The following is a 24,836-nucleotide window of genomic DNA, read 5'->3' on the forward strand; positions in this document are numbered from 1 at the left end:
TGAATTCTGACTTTTGATGTATATTATTCATGCGGCTTTATTTTCAGACCTCAGTTTTATTTATTTGCTTTCCTGCATCTGACTATTTGTTCAGTCTTGATTTCACTTGAATTAATTTAACCCCTTACCGACATCGGGCGCAATAGCACACTGATGTTGGGCTTCTTCCCTTTAATGTGGCTTCCAGTGGTGAGCCCACATCTTTCAGGGGACATGTCAGCTGTTTTGAACAGCTGACATGTGCCTGCAATAGCTGCAGGTGGAATCGTAATCCACCTGCAGCTATTAAACATTTAAATGCCACTGTCAAACTTCTGACATTGGCATTTAAATCGCGCTTCCGGCAATCGCGCTGGAAATACGCACATCGGTGAACCCCCATAATGTGATCGCGTGTCACCGGTGTGTTGGCATGAAAACCTGAGATCTCCTGTAACAAGTGAGTAAATCTGCTATATAGAGGTGATCTGAACATCGCCTCTATGTAGCAGAGCCAAAATAATAGTTCAAATCACCCCCCTTTCACCACATTCAAAATAAAACAATAAAAATAAAATCAAACATACACATATTTGGTATCGCCGCGTTCAGAATCACCCGATCTATCAATAAAAAAAAGGATTCACCTGATCGCTAAACGGTGTAGCGAGAAAAAGTCAAAACACTATAACTCCTTTCTTTTGGTCACCGCGACATTGCATTAAAATGCCATAATGGGCGATCAAAAGATCATATCTGCACCAACATGGTATCATTAAAAACATCAGCTCAGCCCGCAAAAAATAAGCCATCAACCAACCCGAGATCACAAAAAATAGAGACGCTACGGGTATCGGAAATTAGAGCAATTTTTTTTTTTTTTTACAAAGTTTGGAATTTTTTTTCACCACTTATAGATAAAAAAGAACCTAGACATGTTTGGTGTCTATGAACTCGTAATGACCTGGAGAATCATAATGGCAGGTCAGTTTTAGTGTGGGATTGCACTTTTTTTGCAATTTCACCACACTTGGAATTTTTTTCCCGTTTTATAGTACATGACATGGTAAAACCAATAGTGTCATTCAAAAACTCATCCCACAAAAAACAAGCCCTCACACAGCCATATTTGACGGAAAAATAAAAAAAGTTATTGCTCTGGGAAGAATGGGAGCGAAAAACAAAAATGCAAAACCGAAAAAAAAAACAGCGGGGGTTAAGGGGTTAAAGGGGTTGACTACATTTAGAAAAATAGGTCTACTTTTTCATGTCATGTTCCAGGAATGTTCAGGAACTGTGCCTCCCATTTACCTAAATTGGACTAACCGTAACCTGCAATATCTGACACAGCCATGGAAGGGGGTGGCGCTGTTTAAATTGTTCAGATCGCAAATACTGTTGAAAGTTATAGCAGCAGCTGCAGCAAAGCAGGAAGAACAACAATGTGTAAACTGTCACAGCTTGTACTTCTTCACTTTGTGATAATTTTTTCTGTGTGTCCCAAGTAAAACAGATAATTTTCCAACAATGTCTGAGAGTCTAAAAGCTGAAATATACAGCCAAAGCAATAAAACCCTATTGTGTAAATAAATAAATAACAGGCCACTCTCATGCAGTCTTCATAACTGTCAAACACATACTTTGGCCACCGGTAGAAATTACCCTATTCTCTAGTGAAAACTTGACTAAGACATAGGTTAAGTATATGGAGTAAATGTATCCAAACATGACCGAAATGTAATGAGAGCACTACTTTTCTTCTTAAATTTGGTTCACCGTTTCATAGAATTTGGTCCAATTCTAAAACGATTGAGATTATTAATGTATCGGTTCTTCTACATGTGTTGAAAAGACCAGACGCTAAGAAGATTGTGTTCAGATCTGAGTTTATTGAGGAAGTTCAGCAAATTTTATACCATAATTATTTATATAGAAATACTTTGGTGTCCAATCACAATATTTGAAACACACCATTGGATATGTTGATTAGCCAAAAATATTTGCGTGATACAGTTTTAAGAAATAGTATTATATTGTTTAAAAAAATCAAGATAACATACAGTATTAATCCTACATTTTCCAAATATAATAATTTTTATTATTATGTATTATAATAATTAATTATATCTATAACAGTGTTAATTATTATTCATATTATTAATTATTGGTATAATAATTCATTATATAATATATTATTATATATCATATATTAGTATTAATTTATTATTATTATTATTATTATTATTATTATTTTTATCGAATTATTGTAGACATTCACATCCTGTAAAAAACATGATGGATACATGTTTAGCTGGTCTCTGTTTCAATAGGACGCATCAAAGTAGCTAACCAAAATTTTGCAAATAGCTAAAAACGGGACATAATTCCGTAAGACTTTCTAATCTCAATCAATGGTTCTTCACACGGTTGCTTTAGTTCTCGAATCCAATTTGCAAGCCATTTTGAACAAAGTCTAACAGATTGAACTTTTCACCCTAATAACAGCTCTGAGGTCACTTTATCTATTAGAGATTCAGAAAAAACAGACAAAATGGTGATTGCGTGATAAATGTCGCTTACATAAATTGCCCAAGAGCGCTTCAGATGAAACTCCAGTCTTGATAAATTCCCGCCAATAGTCCAAAATTCAATTGCTCCATCTACTTCCGAAAAAATGAATACAATCCATAAGATCACGCCTGTATCCGAGTTATCGCAAATTTGTTTTATTTTCCTTCCATATAGAAAAAGGTGTCATCAAGAACATCATCGATAAACTTGAAAAATTAGACTAGTCATGCTTGGTAACCTTTTCGGGACAATGTCTTCTTTTCTTTATTCAAAAATATTTAGAATTGAGAGTCCTCAGCGTCCTCAGAGTCCTCAGATATGAACAGTCTTTTTCCACTCCAGGTTTATGTGATGAGAGACCAGAATGGAAAAAGACACAACATGTCACTGTGAATACTATAGCTTTCAAGTTACTGTATAAAGAAAATAGGGTAAGGCTTCCAAGCATGAGTAGTCTTATTTTTCAAGTTTGTGGATTTTGTTCCCGATGATGTGTGTTTGAAAAATTTCCAAAAACATATACCAATGCTACTTAGTAGGGATGAGCAGACCAGTAGAAGTTCGGATTCTGGTACCAGAACCAACGTTTGGATTTGGCACCAGAACTGTATCTGAACTCGAACCAGAACTGGAACCCAATTTTGGAGAAGGAAAAATTCCCTCTCTCTCTCTGCAACTGACTTTCTCTGGAACTCCGAACATTGTAATGGACTTTCGAGAGAAGTCTGTGTTCGAATTTTAACACTGGACATTAACTGTCCGGTACGAACTCCGAACTTTTAAGTTCAAGTTTGCTCATCTCTACTTCTCAGATTGGCAGATTACTGTTTTATATACATGTCTCCAATCCAGTAACTGCAACAGTATATCAATAGGAAAAATGTTATGCAGGATTGATAATTTTGTGCCATAAGAAGAAAAACATCTAAGCCTCGAACTGTCAGCTGACCTGATATATTATCTCTGACCTAATATTGTCTTATTAGCTTTCTTGTCTGCAATGCGCTGTAAGCACGTAGTAATCCGTATACACACTGGGACCGGATCATTGGACAGAATGAAGCCAGATTTACAAACGCAATGTACCTGTAAGCTAAAAAATGGCTTTGGTGGTTTGCCCATTGTCAAGCAGGTTTTCCTGTGTTTTGTGAGATAGCGATTTAATTGCATGTTAGGTGGGCAGATTATTGTGCAACATGACAGAGGGACGCAGACATTGGAGTCTGCGGACTGGTAAACATAACCATCTATGCAGTCACATCCAACCATTGGAGGTATCGGACAGAGTTCTGTTGTGCTGTTCATGTTGTCGCAGTTGTTGTAGCACATACGCTTCGTGGGCGGAATTGTGTATGGATCAGGACAGACGACTATAAGATCAAAAATAGGAAATATGTTACAAAAAGGAAAGCACAAATACGAACAATAATCATATACCATATCTACTCGTGTATAAGCCACGTTTTTCAGCACTTTTTTTGCGCTGAAGACATGCCCTTCGGCTTATATACAAGTCATTGGCCCAGGAGAAGGTGGGGAGGGGGAGCGGTGGTGCAGCGGGTAACAGGAGGCAGGAGCCGATGCCTGTGGCTAAAGCCTGTGCCCGCTGCTAAAGACAAATGAATATTCACTGCTCTGGCAATGAATATTCATTTCTCTTATAGTGTGCACAGTTACAGCCGCAGCCGGACTATCATGGTGCCCGCGCATTAAGGTAATGAATATTCTCCTCTCTCCACTTCTATAGGCGTGGAGAGAGGTGAAAATTCATTACCTTAATGAGCGGGGACACATGATCGCTTGGCAGGAAGAGCTGCTGGCATCGGAACAAGATGCAGCGAGGGCACGCAGGGAAGGTAAGCAGGATTTTTTTTATGCTTTTCTCATGGGGGCCACACATGTAAGGATAGAGATGAGAAACCATGCATACAAGGATGGGAATAAGGAGCCATGCAGACAAGGATGGGAATAAGGAGCCATGCAGACAAGAATGGGAATAAGGAGCCATGCAGACAAGGATGGGAATAAGGAGCCATGCAGACAAGGATGGGAATAAGGAGCCATGCAGACAAGAATGGGAATAAGGAGCCATGCAGACAAGGGTGGGAATGAGGATCCATGCAGACAAGGGTGGGAATAAGGAGGCATGCAGACAAGGATAGGGATAAGGAGCCATGCAGACAATGATGGGAATAAGTAGCCATGCAGGCAAGGGTGGGAATAAGGAGCCATGCATGCAAGGATGGGAATAAGGAGCCATGCATACAAGGATGGGAATAAGGAGCCATGCATACAAGGATGGGACTAAGGAGCCATGCATACAAGAATGGGAATAAGGAGCCATGTAGACAAGGATAGGGATAAGGAGCCATGCAGACAAGGGTTGGAATAAGGTGACATGCAGACAAGGATAGGGATAAGGAGCCATGCATACAAGGGTGGGAATAAGGAGCCATGCATATAAGGATGGGAATAAGGAGCCATGCATACAAGGATGGTAATAAGGAGCCATGCATACAAGGATGGGAATAAGGAGCCATGCATACAAGGATGGGAATAAGGAGCCATGTAGACAAGGATAGGGGTAAGGAGCCATGCATAGAAGGATGGGGATAAGGTGCCATGCAGACAAGGATAGGGATAAAGAGCCATGCAGACAATGATGGGAATAATGAGCCATGCAGGCAAGGATGGGAATAAGGAGCCATGCAGACAAGGATGGGAATATGGAGCCATGCAGGCAAGGGTGGGAATAAGGAGCCATGCATACAAGGATGGGAATAAGGAGCCATGCAGACAAGGATGGGGATAAGGAGCCATGCAGGCAAGGGTGGGAATAAGGAGCCATGCATACAAGGATGGGAAAAAGGAGCCATGCAGACAAGGATGGGAATAAGGAGCCATGCAGGCAAGGGTGGGAATAAGGAGCCGTGCATACAAGGATGGGAATAAGAAGCCATGCATACAAGGATGGGAATAAGGAGCCATGCATACAAGGATGGGAATAAGGAGCCATGTAGACAAGGATAGGGATAAGGAGCCATGCAGACAAGGGTTGGAATAAGGTGACATGCAGACAAGGATAGGGGTAAGGAGCCATACATAGAAGGATGGGGATAAGGAGCCATGCAGGCAAGGATGGGAATAAGGAGCCATGCATACAAGGATGGGAATAAGGAGCCATGCAGACAAGGATGGGAATAAGGAGCCATGCAGGCAAGGGTGGGAATAAGGAGCCATGCATACAAGGATGGGAATAAGGAGCCATGCAGACAAGGATGGGAATTAGGAGCCATGCAGGCAAGGGTGGGAATAAGGAGCCATGCATACAAGGATGAGAATAAGGAGCTATGCACACAAGGATGGTAATAAGGAGCCATGCAGACAAGGGTGGGAATAAGGAGCCATGCAGACAAGGATGGGAATAAGGAGCCATGCAGACAAGGATGGTAATAAGGAGCCATGCAGACAAGGGTGGGAATAAGGAGCCATGCATACAAGGATGGGGATAAGGAGCCATGTAGACAAGGATGAGAATAAGGAGCCATGCATACAAGGATGGGGATAAGGAGCCATGCATACAAGGATGGGGATAAGGAGCCATGCATACAAGGATGGTGATAAGGAGCCATGCAGACAAGGATGGTGATAAGGAGCCATGCAAACAAGGATGGTGATAAGGAGCTATGCAGACAAGGATTGGAATAAGGATCCACACATATAATGATGGGGATGAGGGGATAATGCATTCCTGGCTTATATTCGAGTCAATGCGTTTTCCCAGTTTTTTTTTTTGCAAAATTAGGTTTCTCAGCTTATACCCGGGTCGGCTTATTCACGAGTATATACGGTATATAAGAAATAAACACAAGAAAAGGGAGTAAAGAAGTCCACATAGGCATAATTATATTAAAAATACATATAATACTTTATTGCAACAAATCCAACAATATATCAACAGAAAAGTATATTAAACGAAACTGCAAGGACGTGCTGTGAGCACTATGCAGATAAGAAGGTACAACAAGAAGGGAACATAACGGAAGCTGAGTAAGGGAGGGAGTATTTCAATACATCCTTTTAGCAACAGGCATAAGCCAGAGTCATTTATAAAGATTTCACAGGTATCCCATATCCATCAATGGCAACAGTTAGATACAGTATCTTGCAGGCTTACCTGTTGTGAATCTGGATTCTGGGCTCCCCCGGTGGCTACTGGTGGAATTGAACTGGTGTCTTCATCTTCTCTGTTCACCTGTTCCCATCAAGATGTGGGAGTCGCTATATAACCTTGCTGCTCTGTTAGTTGCTTGCCGGTCAACAATGTTATCAGAAGCCTCTCTGTGTTTGTTCCTGCTCCTAGACAACTACTAGATAAGTTGGACTCTTGTCCATGTTTGTTTTTGCATTTTTGTTCCAGTTCACAGCTGTAGTTTCGTTACTGTGTCTGGAAAGCTCTTGTGAACAGGAATTGCCACTCTGGTGTTATGAGTTAATGCCAGAGTTTTAAAGTAATTTCTGGATGGTGTTTTGATAGGGTTTTTTAGCTGACCATGAAAGTGTCCTTCCTGTCTTCTGCTATGTAGTAAGTGGACCTCAAATTTGCTAAACCTATTTTCATACTACGTTTGTTATTTCATCTTGATTCACCGCCAATACATGTGGGGGGCCTCTGTCTCCTTTCGGGGTATTTCTCTAGAGGTGAGCTAGGACTAATATTTTCCTCTGCTAGCTTTATTTAGTCCTCCGGCTGGTGCTGGGCATCTAGAATCAACGTAGGCATGCTACCCGGCCACTGCTAGTTGTGCGTTAGGTTTAGTTCATGGTCAGCTCAGTTTCCATCTTCCAAGAGCTAGTTCCTATATATGCTGATGCTATGATCTCTTGCCATTGAGATCATGACAGTTTGACCGGCCCACTAAAGGGTTAAAATCCTTGGCTGAGAAAGGAGAGAAATAAGTAGGCTGCTGAAATTTTTTTTTTTTTTTTTTTTTCTCTCCTTTGAATGGCTCTGTGTTCACCTGTTTGCAATGGATCTTCAGAGTGTAACTGCAGGTTTGAATAATCTCGCCACGAAGGTACAAAATTTGCAAGATTTTGTTTGTCATGCACCTGTATCTGAGCCGAGAATTCCTTTGCCGGAATTTTTCTCGGGGAATAGATCTGGGTTTCAGAATTTTCGAAATAATTGCAAATTATTTTTGTCCCTGAAATCTCGCTCTGCCGGAGATCCTGCACAGCAGGTCAGGATTGTGATTTCCTTGCTCCGGGGCGACCCTCAGGACTGGGCTTTTTCATTGACACCAGGGGATCCTGCGTTGCTCAATGTGGATGCGTTTTTTCTGGCCTTGGGGTTGCTTTATGACGAACCTCATTTGGAGCTTCAGGCAGAAAAAACTTTGATGTCCCTATCTCAGGGGCAAGATGAAGCGGAAATTTACTGCCAAAGATTCCGTAAATGGTCTGTGCTTACTCAGTGGAATGAGTGCGCCCTGGCGGCGACTTTCAGAGAGGGTCTCTCTGATGCCATTAAGGATGTTATGGTGGGGTTCCCTGTGCCTGCGGGTCTGAATGAGTCCATGACAATGGCTATTCAGATCGATAGGCGTTTGCGGGAGCGCAAACCAGTGCACCATCTGGCGGTGTCCACTGAGAAATCGCCAGAGAGTATGCAGTGTGATAGAATTCTGTCCCGAAGCGAGCGGCAGAATTTTAGACGGAAAAATGGGTTGTGTTTCTATTGTGGTGATTCTACTCATGTTATATCAGCATGCTCTAAGCGCACTAAAAAGCTTGGTAAATCTGTTTCCATTTGCACCTTACCGTCTAAGTTTATTCTATCGGTGACCCTGATTTGCTCTTTGTCATCTATTACCACGGACGCCTATGTCGACTCTGGCGCCGCTTTGAGTCTTATGGATTGGTCCTTTGCCAAACGCTGTGGGTATGATTTAGAGCCTTTGGAGACTCCTATTCCTCTGAAGGGGATTGACTCCACCCCATTGGCTAATAATAAACCACAATACTGGACACAAGTAACTATGCGTATTAATCCGGATCACCAGGAGATTATTCGCTTTCTGGTGCTGTATAATCTACATGATGATTTGGTGCTAGGATTGCCTTGGCTGCAATCTCACAACCCAGTCCTCGACTGGAAAGCTATGTCTGTGTTGAGCTGGGGATGTAAGGGGGCTCATGGGGATGTACCTGTGGTTTCCATTTCATCATCTATTCCCTCTGAAATTCCTGAGTTCCTGTCTGACTATCGTGACGTCTTTGAAGAATCCAAGCTTGGTTCGTTACCTCCGCACCGAGAGTGCGATTGTGCCATAGATTTAATCCCGGGTAGTAAATACCCAAAGGGTCGTTTATTTAATCTGTCTGTGCCTGAACATGCTGCTATGCGTGAATATATAAAGGAGTCCTTGGAAAAGGGACATATTCGTCCATCGTCATCTCCCTTAGGAGCCGGTTTTTTCTTTGTGTCAAAAAAAGACGGCTCTTTGAGACCATGTATTGATTATCGGCTTTTGAATAAAATCACTGTTAAATATCAATACCCATTGCCGTTGCTGACTGATTTGTTTGCTCGCATAAAGGGGGCCAAGTGGTTCTCTAAGATTGACCTTCGTGGGGCGTATAATTTGGTGCGAATCAGGCAGGGGGATGAGTGGAAAACCGCATTTAATACGCCCGAGGGCCACTTTGAGTATTTAGTGATGCCTTTTGGTCTTTCAAATGCTCCGTCAGTTTTCCAGTCCTTTATGCATGATATTTTTCGCGATTATTTGGATAAATTTATGATTGTGTATCTGGATGATATTCTGATTTTTTCGGATGACTGGGACTCTCATGTCCAGCAAGTCAGGAGGGTTTTTCAGGTTTTGCGGTCTAATTCTTTGTGTGTGAAGGGTTCTAAGTGTGTTTTTGGGGTACAGAGGATTTCCTTTTTGGGATATATTTTTTCCCCCTCTTCCATTGAAATGGATCCTGTCAAGGTTCAAGCTATTTGTGATTGGACGCAGCCCTCTTCTCTTAAGAGTCTTCAGAAATTTTTGGGCTTTGCTAACTTTTATCGTCGATTTATTGCTGGTTTTCGGATATTGCTAAGCCATTGACCGATTTGACTAAGAAGGGTGCTGATGTTGCTGATTGGTCCCCTGATGCTGTGGAGGCCTTTCGGGAGCTTAAGCGCCGTTTTTCCTCTGCCCCTGTGTTGCGTCAGCCTGATGTTGCTCTACCTTTTCAGGTTGAGGTCGACGCTTCTGAGATCGGAGCTGGGGCAGTGTTGTCGCAGAAAAGTTCTGACTGCTCCGTGATGAGGCCTTGTGCCTTCTTTTCCCGTAAATTTTCGCCCGCTGAGCGGAATTATGATGTTGGGAATCGGGAGCTTTTGGCCATGAAGTGGGCTTTTGAGGAGTGGCGCCATTGGCTTGAGGGGGCCAGACATCAGGTGGTGGTATTGACTGACCACAAAAATTTGGTTTATCTTGAGACCGCCAGGCGCCTGAATCCTAGACAGGCGCGCTGGTCATTATTTTTCTCTCGGTTTAATTTTGTGGTGTCATACCTACCGGGTTCTAAGAATGTTAAGGCGGATGCCCTTTCTAGGAGTTTTGAGCCTGACTCGCCTGGTAACTCTGAGCCCACAGGTATCCTTAAGGATGGAGTGGTATTGTCAGCCGTTTCTCCAGACCTGCGGCGGGCCTTGCAGGAGTTTCAGGCGGATAGACCTGATCGTTGCCCACCTGATAAACTGTTTGTTCCTGATGATTGGACCAGTAGAGTCATCTCTGAGGTTCATTCTTCTGCGTTGGCAGGTCATCCTGGCATTTTTGGTACCAGGGATTTGGTGGCAAGGTCCTTCTGGTGGCCTTCCCTGTCACGAGATGTGCGAGGCTTTGTGCAGTCTTGTGACGTTTGTGCTCGGGCCAAGCCTTGTTGTTCTCGGGCTAGTGGTTTGTTGTTGCCCTTGCCTATTCCTAAGAGGCCTTGGATGCACATCTCGATGGATTTTATTTCAGATCTGCCTGTTTCTCAGAAGATGTCTGTCATCTGGGTGGTGTGTGACCGTTTCTCTAAGATGGTCCATTTGGTTCCTCTGCCCAAGTTGCCTTCTTCTTCCGAGTTGGTTCCTCTGTTTTTTCAAAATGTTGTTCGTTTGCATGGTATTCCTGAGAATATCGTTTCTGACAGGGGGACCCAATTCGTGTCTAGATTTTGGCGGGCGTTCTGTGCTAGGATGGGCATGGATTTGTCTTTTTCGTCCGCTTTCCATCCTCAGACGGATGGCCAGACTGAGCGGATTAATCAGACCCTGGAGACATATCTGAGGTGTTTTGTGTCTGCTGACCAGGATGATTGGGTTGCTTTTTTGCCATTGGCGGAGTTCGCTCTCAATAATCGGGCCAGCTCTGCCACTTTGGTGTCCCCGTTTTTCTGTAATTCGGGGTTTCATCCTCGATTTTCCTCTGGTCAGGTGGAATCTTCGGATTGTCCTGGAGTGGATGCTGTGGTGGAGAGATTGCATCAGATCTGGGGGCAGGTGGTGGACAATTTGAGGTTGTCCCAGGAGAAGACTCAGCTTTTTGCTAACCGCCGTCGTCGTGTTGGTCCTCGTCTTCGTGTTGGGGACTTGGTGTGGTTGTCTTCTCGTTTTGTCCCTATGAGGGTCTCTTCTCCTAAGTTTAAGCCTCGGTTCATCGGCCCGTATAAGATATTGGAGATTCTTAACCCTGTTTCCTTCCGTTTGGACCTCCCTGCATCCTTTTCTATTCATAACGTTTTTCATCGGTCATTGTTGCGCAGGTATGAGGTACCGGTTGTGCCTTCCGTTGAGCCTCCTGCTCCGGTGTTGGTTGAGGGTGAGTTGGAGTACGTTGTGGAGAAAATCTTAGACTCTCGTGTTTCCAGACGGAGACTCCAGTATCTGGTCAAGTGGAAGGGATACGGCCAGGAGGATAATTCTTGGGTGAAGGCATCTGATGTTCATGCCTCTGATCTGGTTCGTGCCTTTCATAGGGCCCATCCTGATCGCCCTGGTGGTTCTGGTGAGGGTTCGGTGCCCCCTCCTTAAGGGGGGGGTACTGTTGTGAATCTGGATTCTGGGCTCCCCCGGTGGCTACTGGTGGAATTGAACTGGTGTCTTCATCTTCTCTGTTCACCTGTTCCCATCAAGATGTGGGACTCGCTATATAACCTTGCTGCTCTGTTAGTTGCTTGCCGGTCAACAATGTTATCAGAAGCCTCTCTGTGTTTGTTCCTGCTCCTAGACAACTACTAGATAAGTTGGACTCTTGTCCATGTTTGTTTTTGCATTTTTGTTCCAGTTCACAGCTGTAGTTTCGTTACTGTGTCTGGAAAGCTCTTGTGAACAGGAATTGCCACTCTGGTGTTATGAGTTAATGCCAGAGTTTTAAAGTAATTTCTGGATGGTGTTTTGATAGGGTTTTTTAGCTGACCATGAAAGTGTCCTTCCTGTCTTCTGCTATGTAGTAAGTGGACCTCAAATTTGCTAAACCTATTTTCATACTACGTTTGTTATTTCATCTTGATTCACCGCCAATACATGTGGGGGGCCTCTGTCTCCTTTCGGGGTATTTCTCTAGAGGTGAGCTAGGACTAATATTTTCCTCTGCTAGCTTTATTTAGTCCTCCGGCTGGTGCTGGGCATCTAGAATCAACGTAGGCATGCTACCCGGCCACTGCTAGTTGTGCGTTAGGTTTAGTTCATGGTCAGCTCAGTTTCCATCTTCCAAGAGCTAGTTCCTATATATGCTGATGCTATGATCTCTTGCCATTGAGATCATGACACTTACCCATTGTAGTCATCAGGGAAAGTACCCCCACCTTCTCAGCACCCCCGGGGGGGTCTAAGGGGTAACGTTTCTCCTTATGGAGAGTGACATACCAGCTGGCATATTTAATTTCCCAGAGGAGCATTGTACAGCAAATAAGCCTCCTTACCTTGACAAGCCAGCTGGTATGTCACTCTCCATAAGGAGAAACGTTACCCCTTAGACCCCAGTCCAGAGCCTCTAACCTAGCCAAATCAATTCTCATGCTTCGCACTGACGAGGGCCAACAGCCCGAAACACCGTGTCTGCGAATTGAGATACTGATTTGGCTTTTATCCTAAGTCATATTGCACGACTCGTTAGAGGGTTGATTGTGACTTGTAGGATCGCTACTTAAAACAGGTGGCGCTATAGAGTTAAGTCCTCTTTTTCTCAGAAGAGGCAATTTGCATATTTAATTTCCCAGAGGAGCATTGTACGGCAAATAAGCCTCCTTACCTTGACAATCCAGCAAAGACAAAGAAGAATTCATTTATATTTACAGACCTTAATGAACTTTATATAAAAGTTGAACTATTTACCAAGAATCCCGACCAAGTTGTTTCCATATGGCCATGTTCGGTTTTACCTGGAATATCCGCATACAAGAAAATATAGAAATGAAATATAAAATATATTTAAAGTAAAATGTAATTAATTAGATTTTCTTCAACGCGTACAAGAAAATATAATTAGATTTTTTCAAAGCTTTCACATAAGTGATTAAAATAGAAAATTACAAAATACTAAATTATAGTATACTAGAAATTAAAAGTAAGGAAACCTTACAAAGTACGGCTGAAAAATGACACATGTCCATAAAGTTCAACAGAGGGTTGGCAAATCTTCTCAATAGTAAAATATTTAGAAAAGACAGTTCACAAATGATCAAGTAAAAAACAATTATAATTCTCAGAAATATGACATGTGAAAATAATATAAGGGTGCATAAATATGGCAAAACAAAAAACTATAAAATAATTTAAAATAATTATAATTTTATAGATTTTTTTAAATTCAATTATTTTTTCCCATTATATGTACATGTTACTGTAAGAATATTAACAATATTAAGATTAAATAATAATGCTATTACTGAACAGTAGTGTTGTGTTGAGCGATACCGTCCGATACTTGAAAGTATCGGTATCGGAAAGTATCGGCCGATACCGGCAAAGTATCGGATCCAATCCGATACCGATACCCGATACCAATACAAGTCAATGGGACTCAAGTATCGGATGGTATCCCTGATGGTTCCCAGGGTCTGAAAGAGAGGAAACTCTCCTTCAGGCCCTGGGATCCATATTAATGTGTAAAATAAAGAATTAAAATAAAAAATATTGATATACTCACCTCTCCGACGCAGCCTGCACCTTACCGAGGGAACCGGCAGCCTTCTTCGCTTAAAATGCGCGCGTTTACTTCCTTCCTTGATGTCACGGCTTGTGATTGGTCACGTGCCGCCCATGTGACCGCGACGCGACCAATCACAAGCCGTGACGTAATTTTCAGGTCCTGAATGCCTAGAAATAGGCATTCAGGACCTGAAAATTACGTCACGGCTTGTGATTGGTCGCGTCGCGGTCACATGGGCGGCACGCGACCAATCAGAAGCCGGACGTCACGGGAGGCAGTAAACGCGCGCATTTTAAGCAAAGAAGGCTGCCGGTTCCCTCGGTAAGGTGCAGGCTGCGTCGGAGAGGTGAGTATATCAATATTTTTTATTTTAATTCTTTATTTTACACATATCGATCCCGATACCGATTCCCGATACAACAAAAGTATCGGATCTCGGTATCGGAATTCCGATACGGCAAGTATCGGCCGATACCCGATACTTGCGGTATCGGAATGCTCAACACTATTCATGAGTTTGACATCATGGTGGACCATAAAAGAAGGCACAGAGTCACCCAAGCCTCAATGAACTAGAGAATGCCCAATATATGCTAAAATAGGAATTAGAAGCCATAAACAAAAAGATGGACAACATTGGGGACTGTACAAAGAAGGAGCAATTTTCAGCAATATGTAATCTCCGAATATGACAGATTCTAAGACTAAGTCCTATCTTCATCTCTGATTCAAACCATGTTACTGGAGAACCAGATGCAGAAGTTAATCATTGACAGGACATCTCCCAAACAACGCTTTTGATTTTCACACAACAGTTTGTCCAACCACTGTCAATATGGGTGGATTTGGGTCGGGACCGGGGTGTGATGCCTTAGCTTGTCTTATTGATGACGAGCAGTGATGTTCCCTTCACCGTAAATGTCACAGTTGTTCCTAATTTGACTAAGATTTCTGCGCCGCTTGTCAGATGCTCCTCATTTATGAAGAGGTGTTCAACTCTTCATGAATCAGTAGCATATAACCTAAGACTAGCAAGAAAATCATGTAATGCTTCTCTAGGGATTTAAATATGCAAATAGGCTCTTCAGAAAATAAGAGCATGGGAACTCTGTCAATATGCATATTTGTATTCAAAGGGGAGCATAGAATGGCCTTTAAGTCTCCTTACACTGGCGTGGCACTGTTTTCAAAGAGAAACTTTTCCCCTTAGACGCCATGTCAGAGGCCTCTCACTGGGCCATATCAGATCTCCTACTTTGCAATGATAAGGGGTGAAAACCCCAAAACATGATTCTGCAAATGGAGCGTTTGGTTTGACTTTTTCCTAAGTCATGTGGTAAGGCTCGTTATATGGTCGATATTGACTTTTAAGATGGCTTTTTCCAATTGGTGGCGCTAGAGATCAAGTCCTCTTACTCTCTGAAGAGACAATTTGCATATTGCTCATTAACAGTAAGGAGGTATTTGTTACTTGTATAGTGGCATGTTTTGCTGTCTATATGACTTATATAATTACAGTATGTTATTTATTCATTCTTGAAGGAGAAGGAAGATATACGTGGGCCACACATACAAGCAGCAATTGTGGGAAGACCCGGGTCCAAAAGTTGCTCAGGAGCCTATAAAAATTTAGCTACGCCCCTGAGTAGACCTATGTTTCTAATCTTAGACAAACTCTTCATTTCTCTGTTTCTTCTTAGATTTTTTTACATGCTGAGTACAATTGAACTTTATAAAAAAAAATATATAAGCAGGATGTTTAAGGTTAACAGATTTTTATTTGCTGCCTGCTGATATACATGAAGACATTGTTGTGTACACAAAGTTACAGAACACAATAGGAGAAAGTGTAACAGTTGTTGGATGACATGAAGATGTGTGCAGAATCATTCCTGGACCAGTGGTCTATAATATATGGGATGACAGTACAAGGACATTGACAACATTTCCAATGACGTCCCAATAATAACCAATTTCTATGTTATATCAGATCTCTAAGTTGTGATTCTAATTATAAAAGTAACATTCGTGAACTTCTGGTGATTGATACATTTATATCTCCAGTCCTTCCATCTTTCCGTGCCCCTTCTTTACCTGCAGCTTACTGACTTTGATTACTAACATCAGACGAGTCACTAGTTACAAAGAGCTTGATGCCTGATAAACCCATTCCATAAATCATGGCTTTTTATAAATGTATCTCTAGTAACCAAATTATCAGACCGGAAAGATCAAGTATAGAACAGTGATTGAGACAGAAGGAAGATAGGTGAAAATCAGAAGCGTTTCCTCTGTCAACAAAGAGACAAACCTTGTGGAAAGTGGAAGACTGTAGAACACCGACTTTACGGCTGTCTATGAGCTGCATCTGGTATTGTGCCTTACATTAAAGGGAAAAGAACCGAACTACAATACTAACCACAATGTGTAACTGGTAAAGAAAGCAGCAATGTTTGTTTGTTTTTGTTTTTTTCAGTGGAAAACCACCATAAAATTAATCCGATAGTGAAGGTGATTGATAGTCTTTCAATGTCCATATGAACAAGATTTTGTTTTTACATTAGTTTTAAAAGGAGTCTGTCACCCCTCACCCGCAAACTCAATATAAACTACCTATAGAGTCATGAACGGGTCTTAGCCCCTATAAAAATCATCCATAGTTGATCAAAAAGTTTTTAATTCGTTATTCAAATAATTGTGCTTGGTGCACCCTTGGTTTGGCCAAGAGATTAGTGCAGCTCCCCGCCTCCTCAATTTGCATGCCGTGCACGGTGCACTATGCACAAATCCCCGATCCTGCACATGTGCACTGACATTGCAGGAGCGAAACTGGCATGCACAGTTTTAATACAGGCACGCTCACTTACCTCTTTCCTGCCGTAATATTGCACTGATTCACCCTCTACTCTTTCAGGTGTAAAAGTTTAGCAAATGGCCAGTGCAGACATTTGGGGGGAATAATAACCTGCTAGTACTGACACTGTGCATGCCAGCCTGGCTTCTGCAATGTCAATGCGCATCCTGCAGACCTGGGAATTCTGTTGAGGCAGCACTCAATCAACATAAGGGCAGATCTTTGGAAAGGTAACAGAAGGGATGATCCATGCACTGAGCCTTTGACCACACAAAGGATTTGCCGAATATTCTTTTTTTTTTTTCAACTACAAAAGTGTAAACTATATTAAAGGTCCTATAATAAAGGTCCTATAATAAAGGTCCTATATTAAAGGTCCTGTACTAAAGTCCTATAATAAAGGTCCTGTAATAAAAGTCCTATATTAAAGGTCTTATATGAAGAGTTCTCTATGACTGCATAGAGTGGTGGGGGTGACAGACCCCCTTTATGTTTTTTCCATATTGTGATGTCCATATCTAAGATTGAAGTTTCAAGACTTTTCAGAACCTTCTCATGAATTTTTCATAATTTTTTTCACCATGAACAAGACCCTACTTCCACATAAGAAATAGGCGAATCACTAAGTCATTGTCTTCAAACATACTGTACCTCAATTCTTCTGAGACTTGCTGTTTACCCCTTTATATTTTTGTCCCCATACTTTAGAGGTTACAGCCACACCTCCCATACTAAGAATGTATGCAAAGTTGAAGATAATGTTTTAAGAAGTGAAACCAAAAGTACCATCAAAGCCACCAACTAATGAGCTGATCTGAAATTTAATCTCAGACTTTTAAAATTGCAAGATCAGGCGACTTTTCAGCCAGAAACTTGCAGCTTTTTATACATACTGGTATGGGATCATTGGACGGTACATATCCAGTGTTACAAACACAATGACCCAGGCAGCCACCGGTTGGTTCTGCTGGTAGGCTTAGGGTGGCACAGGTTTTCCTATATGTCATGATACAGGGATCAAAATACATGTTAGGAGGACATGTCACTTTGCATTTGCTCACAGGGGTACAGGTTCCCCAGGTAGCGGACTGGTAGACATATCCATCTTTGCAGTCACATCCAAAGAACAAAGGTTTTATACAATTCTCAGTTGTGCTGTTTATGTTGTCGCAGTTGTTGTAGCAAAGGCGCTTAGCTCGTAAAATTTCATTCTTATCACTGCATGGAAATTTCTGAAGATCTAACAATATGAAAGATGTTATTATGGTAAAGAAAATGCACAAAACTGTATACAATAATAATAATAATAATATAAATTGGCCATTTCCAGAAAATGTCATACATTTTTACCCATGGAGATGCTTGCTTTTTTGCTTGTGAGTTGACGCTGACGTTACTGTTAGGCTAGTTTCACACTAGCGTTTACTGCATTACGTCGCAAATCCGTTTTTTTGCCGAAAAAACGGATGCGTCAAAAAATTGAAAAACGGTGACAAACGTATGCCACGCATCCAGCATTTCGACGGATCCGTCGCAAATCCGCTAAACGTTTCCGTCGAAAATACTGGATGCGTTGCATACGTTGTATCCGTTTTACCATCCGTTGTATCCGTTTTTCCGACGGATCCGTTTTTAAAAGGGGAGGCTCCCAAAATTTGATTGGCTACTGGAAAATTTGAAAAACTATATAGTACTGTATTTACAGCCCATCTTTGTGGGTTTTAGTTTTGTGGCAGCGATGGAAGGTGTTCTTGGGAGGATTGCTAGTTTGGTTACCGACGTTATCTTTGAGACAAATCGCCTGGATATCATAGTGCGGGAGAAGGAGGCGGCAGCGGAAAGGCGTAGGATGCTTCTGCAGCAACGGAGACGAAGACGAATGTGGATTCATCCGATTAATCAACTACGGATGACCCGGGGTGTCCAGTCCACTCTGTACCTGGAGTTGCGGCACAATCCACACAAATTCCACAACTACGTGCGGATGAGGATTGAACATTTTGATTTTTTGCTTGCAAAACTGGAGGATGTCATCCGAAGACAGGATACAAGGATGAGGCTTGCCATCACACCGGCGGAGCGGCTGATGGTGACCCTGCGGTAAGCCTCTTTTTTTTATTTCATTGCTGATATTGAATGTTATATTACATGCTGCAGAAAATACTGCGCTGGCATATTGCGCACTATTTTCTGCAGCATGTAGTTTTGGTTTTCTTGGCGGACATTCAACTGCTTTATTTAAATGTCATTGCTGATATTGAATGTTAACAGACTGCAGAAAATACTGTGCTGAAATATTGCGTTGCATTTTCTGCAGTTTTTTTTTTTTTTGGTTTTTTTGGGTTTGATGACATGCAACTGCTTTTTTCCTGTCATTGGTCATTTTGAATGTTATATTACATGCTGCAGACAATACTGCGCTGACATATTGCGCACTATTTTCTGCAGCATGTAGTTTGTGTTTTCTTGGCGGACATTCAACTGCTTTATTTAAATGTCATTGCTCATATTGAATGTTAGATAACAGACTGCAGAAAATACTGCGCTGAAATATTGCGTTGCATTTTCTGCAGTTTTTTTTTTTTTGGGTTTTTTGGGTTTGATGACATGCAACTGCTTTTTTCCTGTCATTGGTCATTTTGAATGTTATATTACATGCTGCAGACAATACTGCGCTGACATATTGCGCACTATTTTCTGCAGCATGTAATTTGGGTTTTCTTGGCGGACATTCCACTGTTTTTTTACACCGGATTCATGCTGGTTTTATTGGGTCTCCTGTCATTTTAAAAAAAATTAACAGTGCCATATTATAAAAAATTGCACAGACAAACAATTTTTAACATTTTTTTTTTTTTTTTTTTTATAAAGTTTCCTAGCTACGGGTGAATCTATGACTTCGCTCCATTATCAGTTCAGGCTGGGCATTTCAACTATCTCTGGAATAGTGAAGGACACATGTCGGGCTGTTTGGACCACTTTGCAACCAGAGTATATCCCCCAACCATCCACGGAAATCTGGTTGCGAAGTGCTGAAGAGTTTCAGCAAATTTGCAATTTCCCTAATTGTGTGGGTGCAGTTGACGGGAAACACATAAGGATTGCGAAACCGGCAGGAACAGGATCGGAGTATTATAATTATAAGAAGTATTTCTCCATCGTCCTTATGGCTATTGCAGACGCCAACTGCAGGTTCCTTGCCGTGGACATTGGAGCGTATGGACGGTCCAACGATTCGCAAGTGTTTAAAAACTCTCCGATGGGTCGTTGCCTTTATGGAGAGAGCTACGATTTCCCGCCAGCCAGACCACTGCCAGGAACAAATGACCCAGCCCTGGAATATGTCTTTGTAGGTGATGAAGCCTTTCAACTGTCGCTGCACCTACTGAAACCGTACAGTAGCCGGAACTTAAACCATACCAAGCGGGTCTTTAATTACCGGCTTACTAGAGCACGAAGAGTAGTGGAGTGTTCCTTTGGCATATTGACGGCGAAGTGGCGAGTTCTGCTGACGGCTATCAAGCTGAAAACAACAACTATAGACGAGGTAGTTAAAGCCTGTGTGGTGCTCCACAACTTTGTCCTGTCAAAGGAGCCCGTTTCTTTGGATGATGAAGAGTTGGAGACCACCTTGTGGGACTACCGCAGCAGCTCGGTTCGCTCTACAAGTTCAGTTACAAGGATGAGGGACCAGTTTGCCGATTATTTTGTCTCACCTGTCGGGCGGATCCCGTGGCAAGACATGATTGTGTAACCTGTTTCCCATGTGTAACCTGTTTCCCATGTGTTTTGGTTATGTAAAAAAAGTGTTTCTGCCCCCCCCCCCAAAAAAAAGGCCCAAAAGCGTGGTTTTCTTGCTAGTAAAACCATTATGTTATACCCTTTACATGTCTGGTGTTTGTTTTTATTAAACCTTTTTTTATTATATTACCTTAATAAATCCACACACACACAAAGAGTAGAATTGTAATCCGAATTTTATTTTAACTCTTTTTTTTTTTTTGTTTTGCAAAAAAAAAATATATATATTTTCCAACATTTTTATAGAAAAATTAGAACATTTTTTAGAATCTTATTTACACACTTTACAAATTTTCAAAGTGTTGGGTGGAGATATGAGAGGAGGATGTGCCGGAAGGTTGGACCACGTCGATAGGTGGGGAAACCCTACTTGTTTGGGGTGCAGTGGAAGTGGGGGTTAAACCAAGAGGCTGACCAGAGGGGGGTGGTGTTGGGGTAGGTGGAAGAGAAAAGTTCAGTAAGGAAAACATTGGGGAAGTAATTTGGTCTAGGGGCCGGGATTGTTGTGGGGACTGGGTCGGGTATTGTGACTGGGTAGGGTAGTGGGAGTGGCGTGGGGTTTGGTAATGGTGCTGGTGTGGGGATTGGAGCTGGGTTTGGTAATGCTGCTGGTGTGGGTATTGGGGCTGGGTTTGGTAATGGGGGGTATGGTGTGGAAATGGGGCCTGGTGTGGAATTGGAGTGGAGGTGTGGTGAGGTGTGTGGGTCGATTCATTAATGGCCTGCAGTGCAGCATTATGGCAGGTATTCATTACCCGCATCTGTTGCTCAAAAGAAAGCTTCTCCATGCTCATGAGCATGGATTGGAAAAAAAGGTTGGCCGGATCGGGACTTACAGCTGAATGCAGCCTATCCAAGCGACTGCTGGTTTCCTGGCTTGTTTCACTGATGCGTGATTGCACCATGTTGAAACCAGCAGTCACTTGCTCTCCCAAAATTTTGAAAGAGCCTTGGAAGGATGCATTCAGGTGTAAGAACTCAGGAGCATAGCTCCTTTCCTGACCCCTCTGGCGCTGCCGCCACGAACCTAATGGTGGTGTTGAGGTGGCAGGATCAGAGGGGTGGGGTAAAGGGAACGCTAACTGTTCAGCATCAGATGCGAGCAATGAAGCCTGCAATAATGCTCCACTGCTTGGGGCGGATGAAGTGGAGGGGACAGAGGGGTCAGAGGAGAGGACAGAGGGGTCAGAGGAGGGGACAGAGGTGTGGGGCCTACCGACGTGGCCCTCAGTGGCGGACTCAGGAGGGATCGCTTCAGAGGGCGCAGAGGAAGATGCAGGCGCCCGGTGGCTGGAGAAGGTGCTGTGAAAGAAAAAACAAAAGAAATTAATACATTGGAATGAAAAAGCCCTAACTGAAAGCAAACTAAGTAGACAGGTTAACATGGTTATAATTGGGCTGTAGAATACTTACACTCTGCTTAGCATGGTTCGCCTCAGGAAGGAGAGGGCCTGGCCATATTTATATCTGCTCCTCTTCCTTCCTGCAGAGCCACTCGGGGCCTTCATCTCATCATTGAATTCCCTCTTAAAGCGATCCCTCAGTGACCGCCACCGCTTCCTAACCTTTCCAACTGTGAAGACAAGAATCAAAAGAAAATACAAAAAATTGGTAAATGCAATACATTACAGTCAGCTCAAAACATCACTGGAAAGTGAATACTTACCTAGTTTGCTCTGCTGCTGAGGATGAAGGCTCTCCCGCCTTGGAAACAGGTTGCGACACACTTCGTCCCAGAGCCGACGGGTGACACCGGTATCAGCATGCCTGCGGTCAGCCATGTTCCACAGCGGCTCCCGCTCGCGAACCTCCTCGATGAGACAATCGATGTCAATGTCATCATCATCATCCTCCTCTTCTGCGGGAGCACGCTGTGAAGCCTGTGTCAAAAAAAAAAAAAAAAAGGAAAACAAACAAATTAGTACACTGAAATACTAAAGTACCAATAGAATCCCCCTCCCCCCCAAAAAAAAAACTCACTGATGGCCGACCGTGGCGACGAGTCCGCCGACTCTGGGACTGTCTGGGAGAGCCTTCAGCGGCAGCAGCAGGAGCAGCAGCAGCAGCCTGAAATGAAGGAAACAAATTCTCAGTTAAGGTAGGCAGGTGTTTAGTAATCTGTTTTGTGTATGGTGCAGTGTGATGTGCGAAGCAACTGTTTCACCACTACTTACACTTGGTTCCTCCTCCACTTGCATCTCTCCACCCGTCTCGCCCCCTTCTGACAGCTCCTCATCTGATTCAGCTTCCTGTTGAAACATAATGTATGCATGTAGTTATCCATAAAAATTTAATTTAAAGAAATTTAAAAAAAAAAAAAAATTTTGTGTTAACTTACCGATACACGCTGTTGCTGTGGAGGAGGGCTGTCAGAAGAGGACATCGTTTTGTGGTCCTGGTGGGCAGTGGCTGTGTCCTGGTGGGCAGCGGCTGTGTCCTGGTGGGCAGCGGCTGTGTCCTGGTGGTTCTGTAAGTTAAAGACACACTTGCAATCTGCTCGACACATTGAAGTAGCAGATTGGGGTCTTCAAAACTTACTTCTAGCTCTTTAGCTGTGGTCCTGGTGGGCAGCGGCTGTGTCCTGGTGGGCAGTGGCTGTGTCCTGGTGGGCAGCGGCTGTGTCCTGGTGGGCAGCGGCTGTGTCCTGGTGGTTCTGTAAGTTAAAGACACACTTGCAATCTGCTCGACACATTGAAGTAGCAGATTGGGGTCTTCAAAACTTACTTCTAGCTCTTTAGCTGTGGTCCTGGTGGGCAGCGGCTGTGTCCTGGTGGGCAGTGGCTGTGTCCTGGTGGGCAGCGGCTGTGTCCTGGTGGGCAGCGGCTGTGTCCTGGTGGTTCTGTAAGTTAAAGACACACTTGCAATCTGCTCGACACATTGAAGTAGCAGATTGGGGTCTTCAAAACTTACTTCTAGCTCTTTAGCTGTGGTCCTGGTGGGCAGCGGCTGTGTCCTGGTGGGCAGTGGCTGTGTCCTGGTGGGCAGCGGCTGTGTCCTGGTGGGCAGCGGCTGTGTCCTGGTGGTTCTGTAAGTTAAAGACACACTTGCAATCTGCTCGACACATTGAAGTAGCAGATTGGGGTCTTCAAAACTTACTTCTAGCTCTTTAGCTGTGGTCCTGGTGGGCAGCGGCTGTGTCCTGGTGGGCAGTGGCTGTGTCCTGGTGGGCAGCGGCTGTGTCCTGGTGGGCAGCGGCTGTGTCCTGGTGGTTCTGTAAGTTAAAGACACACTTGCAATCTGCTCGACACATTGAAGTAGCAGATTGGGGTCTTCAAAACTTACTTCTAGCTCTTTAGCTGTGGTCCTGGTGGGCAGCGGCTGTGTCCTGGTGGGCAGTGGCTGTGTCCTGGTGGGCAGCGGCTGTGTCCTGGTGGGCAGCGGCTGTGTCCTGGTGGTTCTGTAAGTTAAAGACACACTTGCAATCTGCTCGACACATTGAAGTAGCAGATTGGGGTCTTCAAAACTTACTTCTAGCTCTTTAGCTGTGGTCCTGGTGGGCAGCGGCTGTGTCCTGGTGGGCAGCGGCTGCGGTCCTGGTTTATCTGTTATATGTATAATGGATCTATAGTTAGACCACCCCCTGAACTAGGTAATGTTCAATGATAAACACCCTACTAAAATGATGTCAGAAATGTTCATACAGGTGAACACCAAAACCCCCCCAAAAAGTTGCACGTTATACCATTCATTTCCATGTCCCAAAAAACAAAATTTTTTAATGTTAACACCATGAAAAAATATATTTGACACATTTTATTTAAAATAAATAACCTCTCCCCCCCCAAAAAAAAAAAAAAAATACTTTACAGGTTAACCTTTATTAAAAAAAATGAGCCCTCAACCAACCCTGTATTGCATGTGTAACCATTGGTACATACACCAGTTTTAAATTTACCTTTATGAAATAATACTACGGACATTTTTTTAATAAACATTTTATTATAATTTTTTTTTTGCACTTTTTTTTTTAAAAATCACAAGGAGCTGACATGCTCTTTATTTTAAATACAAGTACTTCAACTGCAAATGGTTATAACTGTAATAATAAAAAAATTCAACACTTTTATTAAATAGAAAAACCCCACACTCACACATTCAAACCACAAGCTGCACACCGCTAGACTTTTTTAAAAAACACATCAGATTTAAAAAAAAAAAAAAAAAAAAAAAAAATTTAAACCACATGCTGCACAGACCACTATACAGTCAATACATCAGAAAAAGGCAAATAACCAATTATACAGCATGGACAAATGCACATGCCATCAACAAGACGTACCCAAAAAACATGCATGGTATGTGTCCACATTCAGGATCGCATCAGAATTTGGGCAGGATTTCCCATCAGTATTTGTAAGCCAAAACCAGGAGTGTAAAAATTAGGTAAAGTATAATACGAAAACAGGCACACTTTTGCTTTTATCACCCACTCC

At 42.8% G+C, this 24,836-nt stretch overlaps 1 protein-coding gene and 1 long non-coding RNA gene across 3 annotated transcripts; both read right to left on the reverse strand.

Annotated features, from left to right (window-relative positions):
- Positions 1–1,772: 1,772 nt before the first annotated feature.
- LOC143770495 (uncharacterized) lies at positions 1,773–13,626 on the reverse strand. Of its 2 annotated transcripts, none has more exons than XR_013214643.1 (3): positions 12,932–13,626; positions 3,637–3,920; positions 1,773–2,639 (listed from the first exon to the last, which is right to left on the reverse strand). It is a non-coding gene; the product is annotated as an uncharacterized LOC143770495 (long non-coding RNA). The 2 variants fall into 2 exon arrangements; XR_013214642.1 differs by having other exon boundaries at positions 1,773–2,642.
- A 6,904-nt stretch (positions 13,627–20,530) lies between these two features.
- On the reverse strand, positions 20,531–22,827 carry LOC143770497 (uncharacterized). Its single transcript, XM_077260167.1, has 6 exons — positions 22,742–22,827; positions 22,578–22,652; positions 22,384–22,470; positions 22,070–22,283; positions 21,817–21,976; positions 20,531–21,705 (listed from the first exon to the last, which is right to left on the reverse strand). Exons 1-6 carry the CDS (start codon positions 22,784–22,786, stop codon positions 20,688–20,690), a joined length of 1,599 nt encoding a protein of 532 aa, XP_077116282.1. The 5' UTR covers positions 22,787–22,827; the 3' UTR covers positions 20,531–20,687.
- Between the last annotated feature and the right edge of the window lie 2,009 nt (positions 22,828–24,836).

Source organism: Ranitomeya variabilis, chromosome 4, assembly GCF_051348905.1.
Source record: "Ranitomeya variabilis isolate aRanVar5 chromosome 4, aRanVar5.hap1, whole genome shotgun sequence".
NCBI classification, from domain to species: Eukaryota; Metazoa; Chordata; class Amphibia; order Anura; family Dendrobatidae; genus Ranitomeya; species Ranitomeya variabilis.